At 37.5% G+C, this 16,452-nt stretch overlaps 1 protein-coding gene across 1 annotated transcript in view; it reads left to right on the forward strand.

The window, feature by feature from the left end:
* The window catches only part of WDR64 (WD repeat domain 64), a 66,632-nt gene that overhangs the window by 24,768 nt on the left and 25,412 nt on the right, over positions 1-16,452 (forward strand). The window contains exons 11-12 of the mRNA XM_010022603.1: positions 4,292-4,431; positions 16,187-16,313. Coding sequence (XP_010020905.1) covers positions 4,292-4,431; positions 16,187-16,313 — 267 coding nt within the window. The remainder of the gene's footprint in view (positions 1-4,291; positions 4,432-16,186; positions 16,314-16,452) is intronic.

Below are 16,452 nucleotides of genomic sequence, written 5' to 3' on the forward strand. Positions count from 1 at the left end.
TCACATTCAGCAATTAAAAAAAAAAGAAAAATCCAGCCTTTGATGGTAGGCTAGCTTCTTAAGTATTCAGTGGGGATAAGTCGACTAACTACTTTACTAAGACCCAAACTCGTTTTATTTAGCCAGGTACTCAAATACTACAATAGTATAATACTATTCAAAATAGTAAAATAGTACTCAAAATACTACAATGTATTATTGCAATGTGAAGTGACCATTGCAGAAGTCATGTTTTAACACCCTTACTCTTTCATCATTTATTTAGAGGTATGTGGTTGTGTTCATGAGTTTGCCAGTTCTTGACACAGTCTAATTTTGTCTTCCTGATATTTGACATTTATAATAATGAATAAGAAAGACAAAAGCAAATTTGGTACAGTGTTCGCTTTTTATGCTAGAAGCTAGACTTCCACCAGTAAAATGATAAAAGCCTGATAGTGGTCTAAAATACGCAGCCCACAGTAATTTAGAATAACTTTTCTGTGCAGTATTTTGCATTATGTTGAATGGCAAAGTGATATGGTTTTCTTCTTTTCCATGTCCATTTCAATTCCAACCATGTCTTATCAGCTCAGGGAACAGCTACGGCTAAAATCAAATTACGTGTACATATAAAACATCAGTTTTAAATGATATGATACAGTAACTTCTAACACTATTAGTTCTGCAAGTCCAGATACGATTCTCCTGTGAGCAATAAAGTAGAAGAAATACAATTAGTGATTTCTAAATATAGCAGTAGCAGCTTCAGACTGATAAAAGGAAGTCCCCTTTACTTGCTTAGTATCCTTTGTGTATTCCTGGCACAAATGAAGTAACTGGTAACATATCTTTTTTTTTTACTGGCACTATACATTGGCATCATCATTTTCACGAACTCCTCAGGAATCCTAGTTACAGAAATCACATCCCAGGATTAATATTAGCCCTCAGAAGCATAGCAGACTCTTTTCTATGATGTATTCTAAGTTTAAGAATGTATGAATACAGAAAGAGACATTGGTCAATATGATAAACCTATGAACTTGTGTTCATTTACCAGATACCTAACTGTTCTGAAGATGTTTTTCCAGGTATTAAAACCTTAGATTATTTGAAAGGCAGGCTTGAAGGAATGACAAGCTGTTTTAAAGAATAAGGGGTCTGTCTGTGGGAGTGAAGCAGCATAGAAGGAAAACAAGGGTTGTATTTTTCATTTTTACTTTATCAGAGGATGCTAAGCTGAGCCTAGCATTTTCCGTTCAAAAATGCTACTGCTCTCGAGGAGGTTTCAACACCACTGAAATGCAGACAACTTAGCAGGAAAATGATTTGACAAAGCATCACATGTTCAAAGAAGGTGTTGGAATCCATAACATCCAGTTAGAATAGAGCTGTAGTCAGAAAATCTAACTTAAAAAAAAACCCAAAAAAACAAAAAAAACCCAAAATCAAACATATGTACAAAAAAACAAGTAAAACCTTAAAATAAACAAACAACAACAAAAAAAAACCACCAACAAAAGACCCTATATATTTTCATAATCATTTAGCTGAGATGAGAGAACACTGATTCAAATCATAGATTTCACAGAATATTAAATACGTTCTAGCAGATATGTAGAAAGGTAATTCATCTTCTTCACGCTTTTCTTGAATGCGGTTAGTACCCGTGTCTTCTGTGTCAGGATTCTGAATCCTGGAAGCATATCTGAAGCACAGAGGGAATAAATGTTCTAGCAAATGTTCCAGTGAAGCAGCGAAGTAGCAAATGTTCTGGCCAATCTGGCATTAGTCCAGAAAAAGGGGAGAGAACACATCTACTAAAACCAAATCCACATCAGTAAAAGGAACTAAAACTGGTCCAATATTTCACATGAGGAGCAAGCAGTATTTTTAATGTAGGAAAATGTTTTCTCTCCTAGTGTTGCTTGTTATTGCTATTAGCATAAGTAAATAACATGCATTAGTGATTCTATTCTTAAAAAAAGTATCTCTGTGTCTCAGTTAAAGGGCAGTATCCCCCATTCATTCATCTGCCATCACCTCAGGAATATAAAGAACAGAGCAATTAGGAAGACTTAGATCCTGTTCCTCAAAGTGCATCAAGTAGTTGAATTGGTCAGATACTGTCAACAGCTCCTACCTAGTTCATCATAATTTTAAGACGTGACAGTTTCCATTTGGGGCTGCTAAAGGGCATGTTGTTTGAAGCAGTGTTTGTTCCCTCTGACATTATGACTGATCTCATCAGTCTCACTGGAGGCTTCTGTCTGCCATTTTTTGTGTCCTTCTGTTGACCCCATAGAAGGTTTGCAAGCTGAGTTTTACTACCATGGCCTTGTTTCTCAGTAATGAGTACTGGCTGGATCACAAGGGTTCTGCTAACTTGTAGGACACGTCTATGACAGCCTAACACAACATCTGAGAAAGTGAGCAGGGGCCCATCATATTCTGTAGCTCCCCATCCAAAAGGACTTCACTAGTGCAATTATAGCCTTTTAAGTTGCTTTCTGACATGCTTACTGCACAGACAGCTAATGTAGAACAGTTCTGTCTGAAAGCTGCCCTAAAAAGAAACTGGTTCCCACTGAAATTACTGCTGGTCAGCTACTTATCCATGGCTCCCCTTTCCTATGCAGAAATTATCCCTCCACTGTGCCAGTGCAGCTGTTTGCATGGTTGCATTCTCAGCCACATTTGTGAAACGAGCCAGCATAAACCAAAATTACTTTCTGTTGTAGCTATTTTAAGAGTAGATCATTTCTCCAGTGGGCCTCTCTCATTTAGAGAGAAACTAAATGAGAGACAGTGGAATCAATTTAACTGAGAGGAAAATGGTTTTTAATGGAGGAAAAGGGAGATGGGACCTCCTAATGTAATTGAATATTGCTGTATTAAGAAGGAAAGGGACAGATTTCTGGAGTAAGAGATAGAGGGAGGGACTGACCAATGGCAGTAGATTGAACAAGCTTAAGGAGGATCCCTGGATAGAGCTCTCTTAACAAAACTGAGCTCAGTGTCAGTGACCATGGACTTCCTAGTCTATGTGGTTTTGGTATTCTGCACTTCAAGCCAAGAAAAAACTAAAACTCAAACTGAAGTGTAGATAAAATATGGCCATTTCATTTATTGTGTGCCAAAATAAAGTGTTCAGCTAATTGCATACAATTCATTCAATTGCAATATTTGATTTGAAATTAAAATATAAATTAACCAATGTCAAATCTAAACTGTGCTCATGTTCTCTTGAAACTCCTGTGAAAAATGTATGTAGATCAGTATGTAAACCCAGGAGTTTACTAATACATCTTTGTGTTTTGAAATATTTATGGAAACTATTACAAAAGTCATGGAATCATAGAACGGTTTGGGTTGGAAAGGACCTTCAGATCATCTAGTTCCAACCCCCCTGCCATGAGCAGGGACACTACACACTAAACTGTGTCACCCAAAGCTCTGTCCAACCTGGCCTTGAACACTGCCAGGGATGGAGCATTCACGACTTACTTGGGCAGCCCATTCCGGTGCCTCACTACCGTCACTGTAAAGAACTTCTTCCTTAGATCTAATCTAAACTTCCCCTATTTAAGTTTGAAGCCATTACCCCTTGTCCTACCACTAGAGTCCCTAATGAAGAGTCCCTTCCCAGCATCCTTGTAGGCCCCCTTCAGATACTGGAAGGCTGCTATGAAATAGCAGTGAAAGATTCATCTATAGTGAAATCAAGGATTATTCTTTAAGTTGTAGGTAAATGTAATGCTTGAACATACAAATAAATATGAAAGACCTAATTGTTATCTGCTTCAACACACAAAATCACTCATCTGCAGCTATTGTTTTCTATTGATCCTCAACTTTTATGCCTGCTCCTCATCCTGTTCTGCATGCCCACCCTCTTCCACAGAGATGGTCATCCCTTCCTTTCCTGGCTAAGAAGACGTAAAAATTGTTTTGATGTTTTTTCTAAATTAGACCTTTGAAGGGAAAAGTTCTGAGTCACAGTTCTATCTCTAATAAAAAGTATTCTGCTTCTATGGGACTAGCACATGTAGTCATATCCCATGTCCATGACACTCCTCTGACAAAATAAAAAAGCTTTGAAACACATATCAGTTATGTGTTTTTCATACAAGTTTGGGGAAAAGCAATGAAAACATAAGCTGGAATCCAGCCCTTAGAATGAAGTATTCACATCGTTATGTGGGAATTGCCGATGTGATGAAAGCAAGAGACAAACCCACAAAGTTCTCCATTACAAAGCTTATTTGTAATACCAGTGACTATTCAGCCTTTTTTTTTTTCCTTTCAGGTAATGACAAATTTCTTCGTTTGTGGCATCCTGCTGTTAATAGTAAGCCTTCTGGGAAACTATCAGGGCACCTACATAGCGTTGTGGAAATCGTGACAAATGAAAAAGATCAACATGTGATCAGCCTATCCTCTGCAAAGGTAAAACACATTCCTCAACTTCATGGAAATCAATGCTATAAATGCAAGTAGGAATCTGGTTTTGCGTAAGTACTTTTGATGGTATCTAGTCCTAATCTCACCCATTCTTTTATGTTCATAAAAGGCGAAGTTTTAGCTTAGAATTTCCAAATTATCTTATATTGAGAAGCAAGACTAGAATGGAACTATTTGACATATTTTCTTTCTGAATGTGACAAAAGAACACTTACAATAGTAGATATTAATTCTGGTAATTTTCGTATTACTTTGGCAACTGCTAGAATTATAAAATAACCTGTACCTGAACGCTCCATTCAGCAGTGGTCATCTGCAAAAACTTCCTACAGCTTCATTTACCCTTCTCTCTGCCTGTTAGCCTACTTAATCCATAGGTGGAGTTTTTCTTACACTGGTGACTCTATACATCATGTTCTACTATTGACCTCTTTCTGAACAACATCTTTCACAAGGTTTACTGATCCAAAACATTGTCCATGAACAGAATATTAATAAAATCAATACTATAACTTCTTCAACCAGATATTGCAAGTTTTGATGGAAATGGATGGGTTTTCTTTAAGTTATTGTTAGGATCATGGCATCAGTGGTTTATCTCGTTTGTCAAAATGAGGCTGTTCAGGAGAGAATAAAAACCTCTAAAAGTATGTGCAAAAATAAATAAGAATCATAGAATCATAGAATGGTCTGGGTCAGAAGGGACCTTAAAGATCATCCAGTTCCAACCCCTCTGCCATGGGCAGGGACACCTCCCACCAGACCAATACATTGCACAAAGCCCCATCCAGCCTGGCCTTGAACACTCCCAGGGATGGGGCAACCTGTTCCAGTGCCTCACCACCCTCACAGAGAAGCCCCTGAAGCAATAGTTATGAATGGTTATGGAGCTTTTTCAAGTGTGATCCTAATGCAATATTTCCAATATTCAGCAGTATTCAAAATTTTCATTAACATCTACGATGATGGAATAGAAAGCATATATATTAAATTAACCAGCTGCCCCAAACAGGTTAAGGCTGGAGGCCCTGAGCAGAAGTATTAAGAGTTTGGAATGGTCATTAAAATTGAAGGTATGATCTGTGAAAAATATCTCGTATTAAGCAATGAGGACCTAATATATTTAGCCTGCTGAGATATCAATCTCTCTCAAAGGTTTCCATTTTTTGGTGGGTTATGTAGGAAATACTACTGAGCTATTCTGTCTGTGCTGCTCCTCTGCCATAATTGCTTACCACTGCTCACTGCTCACTGAGGTGCCAGTAAATACCGGCTTTTAATGTGTTTAATCCTATTCTTACAATAATCCATACCCTTCTAAAAGTACTACTAGCTGCAAATAAGTCACCATAAATCTCTCATCGGCACATAATCCTGCAGGCATAACCATTCCCCCTTCCTCACTCTTTAAATCTATACCTGTCTATTCTGTAGGTATGTGTACATTTGCTACAAACATACCTTACTGCTGAATTAAAGAGGGTTTTGACAGATAGCCTGCAAGCTATACATACAGGAAGAATTGAATAAGACGTAAGACATGACTTAAGGGGAATGAATGTGCATGAAGATATTTATAGAAAAGCAACTAAGAATGAAGGCCCTGGAGAAGTAAATGACCAGAAGATTTCTTGAGGTCCCTTCTGGACCTTTAATGTGATTCAATATGATGGCCCAAGGGAAGTAAAATCTATTTTCAAAGTCTCCAAGCATGTGGACACTTGATCTTAACTAAATAAAAAAATCAAGATAGTTTTCTCTACTTTGTTTTCATCTTTTGTTGACTATGATATAGGAGGCCCCTGAAACAAAACAAGGAGAGTCTATATATTTTTACTGAAAATACATCAGACAGATATCAATGGTCTCACAGAATCTCCTTATAGTCAACAGATTTTGCATTAGCTGTTTCACAGAATGGCAGAATTAGTGAAAAGCTTAGGAAAATTAAATTAATACTTTTTCTGGACATCCTCAAAATTAAACTTTCTCTGTGAAGAGAACATTATGATCATGTAGACCTGAAATCAAGAAGGGTTGTCTTTGTTTCTGAAGTGCAAGTGTTGTCAGAACCAATAAATTACTTATAACTGGATGCTAGATTAAAGACAATATGAAGTTACCCAAGACAAGCCAAACTCGGAATTCATGTGAACTGTTTTGAGCAAATTCTTTGTTTATACTGGGTCACTTTGGCCAGGGTGCAGTGCAGTTTCCTGGGAAACATTGAAGAAACCTTCTATGATGTTTAACTGAAAACAGATTAAGAAAGAATTAAGAAACTGTTTTGGAATTTGAACTCAAATGATTGTTCGATTTAAGAAGATGAAGATTCCTCAGACGAGTTTTACACATGAACACTTTGCTCCAATACTACAAAGATCTCTTGATGGAACAAATTATTACTAAACAGATGTCAGGAAGCTATTAAAAATAATGTATGTTTCAAATGCTCTTATCATGAAAGTTAAACTTACTTTCTTGGGTTTATAACATAATATTTACAAATTAGGCAGAGCCACAGGTTTGCAAATAATTTCTTATATCCTCTAGTCATCTGATTTAGTATTTCCACTGTAGTGACACTGAGGAAGAGGGGAGGGCCAAGGCAGGGACTGTCATAATACTGTGCTGCTGGATTTGCTTCAGTATATAACATTCCTGGAAATAGATCTGTTCCTGATCATCCAGGTTTTGAGGATCTTAAAGCATGTGTGCTTAGTTGCAATTATAGTTGTGCTCCACAGTCATGTCTTTTTCTTCATCTGTCAAGTGAATTTACTAGGAGATCTGAAATATCAATGTGATCTATTTGTTCTTAATCATAGGAACATGTTCTAAATCTTATGTTGAGATTTCCCAGAAACACAAAATATTCTCTGTGTTAAATTATATATCACAGAACAACAGGAACCACATTCATCACAACTACACTTACAGCATGTCTCCCTTTTCATTGTAAATATTTCCAAAAAGGAAATAGTGTTAAATTTGGCTGAAGGTATTAACTAGTCCTTTGTGTCACTACACCAAAATAATCCTGGGTCTTTGCATAATATATGCAAAAAGACTTTGCTAAAGTCTCAGCATGTTGCAGTCATAGATTAGGTTATTGGCATGGAAGTGAAAGTGTGTGTATTTAATTGTAAACACAAATAAAGAACTCTTTGATTGGAATTATTCTGCAAAAGCCACTAACCCAGCTTTCAGGAAGCATATTTTCCAAAACAGTTGCAACAGCCTATTTTCTTGATTTTTGGCTGTAATTTCATTGATCATTATCATTATAAAAAGAGGAAAGAGTATGTATTGAGTGCTGTATTCCCCACTATAGTTGGTTACAACTATTTTACACCTTTTATCTTAGGTCTGAAGGGGTACAAAGTGAAATAATATAGGTTATTCAAGCACTGAGGCAATATATTTCTACCAAAGAGAAATGCTGGTAGAATATGCAAGTCCTTTAAAAAGTGCTATCTTTGGACTTGGAATTACAGCTCAAGCAGCATCCTCAGATGCTTCAGGATACACTAGATAAACGATGAACCATGACATGAGTCAGATGTTTCAAGCCAGGCAAAGCAAGACTATCCTGTATAAAAGTACTTAATCTGCCTGGTTGTTACATTGGCACTATTGACATTTTTCTACAAATTTAATAGAAATTGTTAGCCTTTTTCAAAATGGGCCCAATCAGCTGAAGAATTAGTTCTACCAAGTATATGGTAATATGGGAGCAATCTGTGGAGTAGAAAAATAATGGAAAACTGACCTGACACTGTAGCCTAGATAGAAGAATGCTTCACAGGAAACCTCTGCCATGTTAATTTTTTCCTCTGCATGTCATTCAGTCCTTCATTGCCTCTTCCTCTCTATAGTTTGCTCATTCTTATTCTCGTTCTGCAGCCTGAAACATGTATTGCTTCATTTTTTTCTTGTAACAGAACTCTGAATGAATTCAGAAAGCATTAAGTTAAAAAAAAAATACTCATAGGGACAGGGGCTATTAAACCTAGAGATGTTGCTGGAAGCAGATTATTATATGAAAAATGATCTTACACTCATAATGCTCTGTGGAAGTAAGATTAAGGCCATGGCAGAGACCAGACCAGACTGTATAAGCCCTTGTACTGAAAGGCTGTGAAGCAGTGAGAAACTATCTCTCATTCAGTGTAGAGAGGGGATTCACAACTGGAACAGCAGAGGCTACAATTTCATGTCTTCCCTACTTGAGTTGTTAGTGGAAGTAAGCAAGCAAAAATTGCCAGTTGTTCCATTTATTTTACTAGAACACCTCCAGTGGTGGGTTTGGTTGAGTTAGATCACTTAAGTAAGTTAGGTGAGCAAGATTTAAACCTACAGGCTTTGATGTCTAAAAGCAATCTCAGTTTTGTTTGATGATCAGCAGGGCTAGTGCAAGGAATATATGTTCCCAGCCTTTATACCTCATTTGTAAACGACACAAAACCTTTGTGTTAAATCAGTGAAGGGAGTGTTCTTTAGACTTTCTCTTCTCTTTAAAAGTAATTTCATTTTTGGCAGCAAATACCCAAAGAGCAATGCACACATTTACACGTGACAGTAAAGTAGTGCAATAAACAGGGTGACTTCTCACTTCTCTGTTCTGGGACATGGTGGAGTTTCATTCCATTCGTAATTTCTTCAAACCCTAATGCAGCCAACTTGATGCAAGCACATAAACAGTTCCTTGCTAAAATTTGCCCATACTAAATTAACTCTGCTATACATATATGTTTTATTCTTACAGAACTCAAGGGCAGATTTTTAAGTGTTTCAGGAGTATGAAGTGAGGTAAAGATATGTTATGTATTTTTGTATTTTCTGCCTTGCATATTTACTCAAACCTTAAAGTTATCAATCTCCAGTGCTCTCTCTCCAGATAATGGCAATCTGGCTGTGCAATATCCCTGTGGAAAGTCATGAATGTCTTTTGTCTGTCTTGTGATTGTATCAATGTCTGTGTAAGTTAGTGTGGATTTCTATCTAGCCTATTTTGAAAGCACATGACATTGTTTTAAGGATATATTTATAATACAGTCATTTGTCTTCCGGGGAACAGGTGAGCTGGAAGCACAATGTTTACTTTATGTCAAACCATTGTTAATCGCAGCTGTTACTGGAATGTTCGTGTATCAACAATATTCAATTTAACTGAGATAATTTGAAAAAGAGGCATTTGGGAAATCTGCTCCAGTCGCCCTGCACAGAAATTATGTGGCAACATCCATATCAGTTACATTTTTCATACACTGCTTTGAAAGTTGAAGTTAATCCTTCCCTTGCTGATGTGCTTTTATTCTCTTCAGTTTATTTGGTCCATCCAGATATTAAGAATTTTATTCTCCTCTGATATTGCACAATCCTTGAAGAATATTGAATATTCTCTGGACTTTTCATGTAACTTACCCTGTTTCCTGTTGTTTCCTGTCCCATTTTCTGTTATTTGGATTACTTTGTGCCTTGGGTAGTCTGCAAAAAAACAAACCCTGCAAAAGTATCCTGGAAAAGAGAAAATTCAAGGGAGATCATCGATGTATATAATTATCAGAAAGGAGGGTGTAAAGATGGAGCCATGTTCTTTTCAGTGATGCCCAGTGACAGGACCAGAAAAAATGAAACCTGAATCACAGGAGGTTCTGTCTGAACATCAGAAAACATTTCTTTCACAGGAAGAGAAACAGAGCACTTGTACAAGTTGCCCAGAGAGGCTGTGGAGTCTCCATCCATCCAAATCCATCTGGACATGGTCCTGGGCAACCTGTTTTAGGTGGCCCCACTTGAACAGTGGACTTAGACAAGATAACTTCCAGTGGTCCCTTCCAACCTCAGCCGTTCTGTGATGCTGTGATTCTGTGAAAAAGTAAAATCACTTCAAACACTATGCCTAAGGTGAGGCCATCATTCTAATATTGGCTCAAAATTGGCAGGAGGAACCTGACTTTTTGAGCTCCACTGATTCAGGTGTTCATGGGCAGTCACCGCTGTCTTGCACCTCTAACCTCCTGTTTCTGATGCACAAACTACTTAAACATCCACTAAAACTGTTTTCCAGGGGGTTAGTTTATGTTTGCATTAGGGATCAGGTAGGTCTGTTGTCAGCACACCCAGCATGCAGAGTACAGAGAGGGGCATACAGAGCCTTTACACACTCTCAATCATTGCATAGCACCCAGTAAATACCCTGCAGGCTCATTGGTACACAATTAGACTCACTAATGCATATAACCCAGTTTGATCTATTTCCAGCATTCCTCCATGTCTGGGACAAGGAAAGTAACCTTATATATTACCAGCCTAATGCTACTGTCTGAGGAAGTGAATTGAAATGTTCATCATGTTGAACTTTGCCAAATTACTGTCTGAATAAAGGCACTTGTTAAAGTACCATCTGCTGAACCACATTGCATTAATATGCTTAGAGCTAAATCCTCCTTGCCTTAGCCTCACAAGTAATCCCATTGACATCAATTTGTTCTTAAGTCTTCTAATAACTACAGGGAGTTATGGTACTTTGCAGGATCACCTTCAGGGATCACAAGACACACAATGACACTCTCTGCAGTTAACTTACTCTATTAAATAACACAGCAAGCAGAGCTGCAGTTTGATCTCTGCTTCATGCCTGGCGATTTTTGTCTTTGAGGTTCTGTATGAATTTGTAAATTATTCCACATAGTCCATGGAGCCTTCAATGACCACACTTGAACAGTGTGGCAAACATGGGCAGAGGAACTAAACGCTTCAACAGAAAATCAGCTTTAACTGTTGCTTACTTTTCCTATCCATGCCTACAGCACATACTGTGGCTAGTGCAACTTCTTTCTGCCCCAAGAGTGGCTGGATTTTAGATTTTCCTGCGCAAGCTGTTTTAAAGACTTGCAGAATCACCACTCTGTAAAACTGAGGAAAGTTGTTTGTTGTTCAAAAAAACCCAAATTTTCCTTAACTTGCAAAAAGTATCTGCAGAATGTGAGAGATTGAAACTACTAAAAAGAAGTTACTGTTTTCTCTTGAGAGTTGTTACTTTCTTCAAAGCAGTGTTTTAAGGTCACTTTCTTATTCTTAACTGGAAGTAATTTGATGGGATTATCTCTTGCTGGGTGGGGGGGTGGGGGGGTCAGCAAATCCTGGGCTTCTTCAGTGCTTTTCTGTCTCAGTTAATTGCAGACAGAAAGGGGCAGAAGAGAATTCACTCCTTCCAAAGTCAAAGCATGTTTCCACAATGGCCTCTTCATAACAACCCAGCATGAAATAAGTATTCCCTAACCTGAACTTTATTGTACTGAGAACATGTGAAATATTTCTTTACCAATTTTGGTTTGTCCTATTCCCCTTCTTTGTTCCGTCTCCCTCTGCTGCTCCCATTTTAGTTAGTAAGATGCATCTTTTGCTCTTTTCTGTCTCTTTGTGTGCATTAAAAAAAATAGAAGAGAGGGGCGTTACTGGTTTTACTTACTCATAAAACATAGGCTTTAGCCCAGAGGGAAAAGATAGTTCAGGCTTTTTTCTGTGCTCTGAGTTTTAGGGCTCAAAGGAAGGTGGTACTTGGAAAAGAAGTATTTATGTATGCAAATATACACATTTAATTTTTTTAAGGTCTCTCAGAAGGCTTTGACAAGAACACCCACTGAATTCTGGAGTGATTTGTTTCCAAATTTTAATTTGTGTCTGTGGAAATTCCATCTGTAACTATGTGGGTTTGCCACTGGGTTGAAAAATGAAAGACACAAGAAGAGCACCCTAGAACAGAGGAAATTGATGCAGACTGTGGCCCTGGAGAGGATAACAAAGTAGTTTGCTGGAGCTGTTGCAGCCAAGATAAGAAAGAAGTTCTTCAATAAATAAGTAGAACAACGACGTTACTATTAACAAAAAGTCCCTAAGACAACTCCCCCTAGTCACCTCCCAATTTCCAAATAAGCATGTCTTTTGTTGCCACTCTCCATGCCTGAATTTATGCAGTCATGTGTGTGCTGATGCAGATGAATAGAAGTGACATTATATCTCATGGCCACACTGGGGATACCTTGTGTGGTACTCATGTGGAACAGTGGTCTATGTAATCTCCCCATCCCTGCCCACAGACTGGGAAAAGAAGGAGGCTGGAAGGAAGGAAGAGATTTATGAGTGCTGTGATTTGTCCAGGTTTTAACTGTCGCTTTAAGTGACTGCATTTTCTTAATGTGGTACTGGCATTAATAACTGAACAAGCAGCAACAAATATCACAAGAGGCTTTTACTTAGGTTCACTTGTGCTGTAAAATCAGCACTAACAACTGTTTTTACATGCTTTAATTGTGACTGTGCCAGAATTGAGCTTGGAGGTCTACCTGCAACATTGCTCTAATTTTCTCAACTTTCTCCACCAATTCTTCTCTCTATTTTTGCTGGTCTGCTATCAGATGGATGAACAGTTTCACCATTTTTTCTGTTCAACTGGATTTCTTTCTTCAAGCCTTCTCACTGCCTGTTTCTCTTTTGGTGTGCTTTAGAAATTGCACGTCTGAGTAAACTGAAATGTAATCCGAAGTCTATCAGAGGTATATGTTGGACATGGTTCATCTAACACAGTACTGTATCAGGAAAAATTTAATCTCAGTAAGAAGTTTTTTAGAGCATTTTCCTTTTGAGTTTTCCCGAAAACAAACAAAGTATTCAGGAGAAATTTTCTTCTACTTAAAATTCTGAAACACTCAGTATGAACTTCTCTGAGGGGCCAAAAGATGTATCTCTTTCTTTTCTTTACTTCCTTTTCAGAATTTTGATGATCCAATGTAACTTCCTTTAAAATCAGGTTATTAATGGAAATTCCAATAATCTCAACATCTGTGTATCTCCCTGAATAATTTTCATCCATTATTGTCTCTATTTTTATTCTGCATACAGTGAACAGTCTTCTATTTTGGGGGGCTTTTTGTTTGGTTTGTTTGGGCTTTTTTTTTTTTGGCAATGATGTTTTCCCTATGCTGAGATCCTCTTTTTAGTGAAAAAAAGAGTGATACCTTAACATTTGATAACATATGGAGTAACAAACATTCATTCTCAGTTGTGGTGTGCATGTCTTGGGAAGAAATAATTCCTGGCAATTGAAAAGAACTTCTCATAACATGAACATATGCACAAGTGAAGTCTTCCTCATTATCAAAAGCATTTTCAAGGACATGACATATTGCCTATGAACTGTAATGGGCACATGCTCTGTTCAACAGAGAAATAAATAGATTTCAGAATTAAGAAGGGAACAAACTATGGTGAGGAAAGCTGAAACAGTCAAAACTTGTGGGTTATGTTTCAGACTACAATCTGCTGTGTGACACTTGGGAAACCACTTACTTTCTGTTTTTATAGGTGTAAAATGAAAAGTTTTCCTGAAATAGTTATATGTATAAAGCAACCCAACAAGCAGCTTAAGTTTTTATGGGATCAAATGTACATATAGTAGCGGTACTCTACAGACATTAAATTATCTAATTGCAAATCAGCAGAGAAGTATTTCTCAGGACTGTTTTAGGTTTTCAAAGATCTTTGTATGAAAAGGTGAGTAACTTTAAGGAACTGAATTTTCTGAGTTTTTAGCAGTGGATTTGATTGTAGCTGGTTTATTTATGAGGTTGACAGATTGTTCTTGTTTTTTCCTCAGAGTTCTTCCTGTCAGATTTCTAGCTTGGTGTTAGGCAAGATGAGCTAAAAGCAATTACTTTGCAAATCAGATTTACTTAATGCTAATTTAATGCATCTTCCTTCTACCAGTCACCAGGTTTTATAAGTCAGTAGCAACCTGACTGTGTTGAATTTGAGTTATACATCAGGTGATAGTAGTTTCTAGCACTTCTGATATAAAACTGGCTGTAAGTTTTTTCTTGGGGCATAACTTGTTAATGGCCTTAGCAACTAACTTATGTCATTAAAACTTTTATGAAATTATATGAAAGTGCCAAACAGAGTTCTATGTTCTTTGTTCAGGCTAGTCTGGCTGTTTTTCTAAGATGCCAGTTGTTTTGCTGTCTAATATATCAGTCAAAAAGAAAAAACCTGTAATTTCAAAATGAGCTTCCAGTCTCTGTCCCAGTTCCACATCCCTCTTCTTGTGTTACAATGCTCATCTGTTATGGACAGATGCTCATGCTGGGTTCAAGAGTCTTACTGGACAACCTATCCACAATGGACAGGTTAATGTACCAACACACCTGGTTTTACCTGTGGGTGAATTAAGCAGGTTTTCAGGAATATAATACAAGAAACTGCACCTAAGCAATATGCTGAAGACATCTTTGGACTTGGACCTATCTTTAACATAATATTAATACAGGAGATCCTGGGATGAATCAAACAAATGACAGCAGATTTCACTAGGATTTTAGAGAAGCACCAGCCCAGCCCTGGTCAGGGCAGGCTGGCTGCTTCATGCTTCGTGGCCAAGACCATGAAATTAGAATTTGACTAACTGCATCATGATCACTGAAGAAAAGCTGCTGAGATGTCAGTTGAGTGACAAAAACTGAGCAACAAAGAATAAGGAACAGCTGAGAGAGGAAGACCTCCAGGGACTGTAGCACAGGAAGCAGAATTATTTATGTGAAATTTCTGTCTGAGATGCAACTCGGTTATCAAATTCAATTGAATATTTCAGGAGTTTGTCCTGATGTGCTTTATCAACTTACGTTGTATGGAACATTAAATGCAATGATTCAATGACTTTTTGTCAGCACCCACAACACTCCCAGAATTGACGGGAGCACTGTACCAACATGTGTCTTTCTGTCAAACTCCCAATTACAAATGCAGCCTCACCTTTTAGTAACACAACTGAATGAATACAGTTACCTTGCACAAATGCCTACATAAAACTCACCATGGTTTTGGCAGCTGAATAAGAATTGCAGGCAGATGTGATGACAGAATAACTTTTGAGATTGTTTTACTTGTAAGATTATCTTGCAGGGAAATACACCACACTAAAAGCCATGAGATCTGAGAAATTAAATGGTGATTTCTTGCAGGACTAAGAGAAGTTTGTGTGGGATAGCAGTAAGTTCAACACAGCTTTTGATCAGGCAATCAGGCAGGATGAATAATATACAATTATTATTGAGTAATTCTACAGTTTAAAGAATTTTCTATTGTGTTCTCCATTGAAACTGAAAGTAAGAACAAATATATCTAGTGTATCTAGTGCTCCTTACAGATTAGTATCTGGGCTGTGCTCACTACCATTTGCTTACGGAGAGCACAAGAACTGTGTATGCATTAAAATGATCCTTCTGCAGTTTTTGCTGATTCTGATTTGCTCCAACATCTGCTGTCAGACAAAGATTACAGGAATCCTTTTACCTGGAACCCTGTGAAACTTATCTTTGTACTGTTGCACACCATTTGATAGTCTAGTTCAAATACAAGCTTTTGAACTATTGGCATTTATCTGTACATGACTGAAAAGTATGACACAATTGAGTTATCTTGTCATTAAGGAGTAGAACCAATTCTCAGCAGATCTGGTTTCACTATGAACTTGTCAGGTCAAGACTACAGAACCCAGCATTTTTGTGCCTTTTATCCTTAGTAAAATGGCGTAAAGATACCTTTGATATTTGTTTTGCTAATTTGGGGATGTACCATGCTTAACAATGTGATTTTCATTGGAGGCTATAATATTACTATCATAGAAATGAAATCCAATCGTGACATAGTACTAGATTTTCTCCCTGCTTTCTCCCTCCAGATTTTTAGAGTGTGGGATATACAGACTCTTTCACTGCTGCAAGTCTTCCATGATAATCAAGTCAATCCTGAAGAGATGGAGAACTCTGTCATGGTATTTGACAATGAACATGGTGTGCTTATCTCTGGTATGTTGCTGCAGTTGATGTATGAGAGAATGTCCCTTCTCCTAGAATGAGATTTCCTTAATGATTACATACAGCTGAAGCTGAGTAAAGTAACAAAGTATATAAGATGTACATAATACTGGGAGGTAAGGGTATTTGC

Source organism: Nestor notabilis, unplaced genomic scaffold, assembly GCF_000696875.1.
Source record: "Nestor notabilis isolate BGI_N333 unplaced genomic scaffold, ASM69687v1 scaffold3559, whole genome shotgun sequence".
Classification (NCBI taxonomy): Eukaryota; Metazoa; Chordata; class Aves; order Psittaciformes; family Psittacidae; genus Nestor; species Nestor notabilis.